This window comes from Rhizophagus irregularis, chromosome 6 (genome assembly GCF_026210795.1).
Source record: "Rhizophagus irregularis chromosome 6, complete sequence".
In the NCBI taxonomy this organism is placed as follows: Eukaryota; Fungi; Glomeromycota; class Glomeromycetes; order Glomerales; family Glomeraceae; genus Rhizophagus; species Rhizophagus irregularis.
In genome coordinates, this window is record NC_089434.1 from 5,044,498 (window position 1) to 5,045,166 (window position 669).

Sequence of the window (669 nt, forward strand, 5' to 3'; positions counted from 1 at the left end):
ATGTTTGAAAAATTAGCCAATTTTCCTGATCCAGTGCCCGGTAATAAAAATCACTACATGTCATTTAAAGAAATATATGGAAAGGAAACTAATGAAAAGCACCGACCATCACTCAAAAGCAAATCTAATAATAATACCACTAATTCTAATGATTTACAATTAAAACCAACACAACAATATGTTCGTAATGTGGGTCAATGTGTTTTGTGTATTAAATGCAATAGACCAAGAGTTTTATATTCTAAATGTAAAGTCAAACAGGAGATGATTCGAAAGTTGCATTCATTTTTAGAGACTGTTGATTATAGTTGTGGTGCTACTTTTGTGGATCTTACGGATTTATCTTTTGCTATAAACTCAAAAGCAAGAGAAAATTTGAATACAAATAGGGAAGGTACAAGCAATACGGAACAAAATCAAGAAAACGAAATGGTTAGAGATTTGTTTAAAGATATTTTTGTAAATGCAAAGTTGAGTTGTCAACAGGAAATGGAAAGAACTTATTACTCTACCAAATGTTTCATGGCAGTATGCTTTAATTGTGGCATTGCTGACATTGAAATTCCAAGTAGCAATGATACCTATCCATACTGTAATGAATGTGAGATAGGTCCCGGATTTAAGCGAAAACGTGAAAAAGGTTTAAAGTTTGGCGGTGAAGAACATTAA

The 669-nt window shown here is 32.1% G+C and overlaps 1 protein-coding gene across 1 annotated transcript; it reads left to right on the forward strand.

Annotated features, from left to right (window-relative positions):
- On the forward strand, nucleotides 1–669 carry OCT59_026744 (uncharacterized protein; the record flags this gene model as incomplete). The annotated part of the gene is made up of 1 exon (XM_066143405.1): nucleotides 1–669. The coding sequence occupies one exon, from the start codon at nucleotides 1–3 to the stop codon at nucleotides 667–669; it is 669 nt and encodes a 222-aa protein (XP_065992929.1).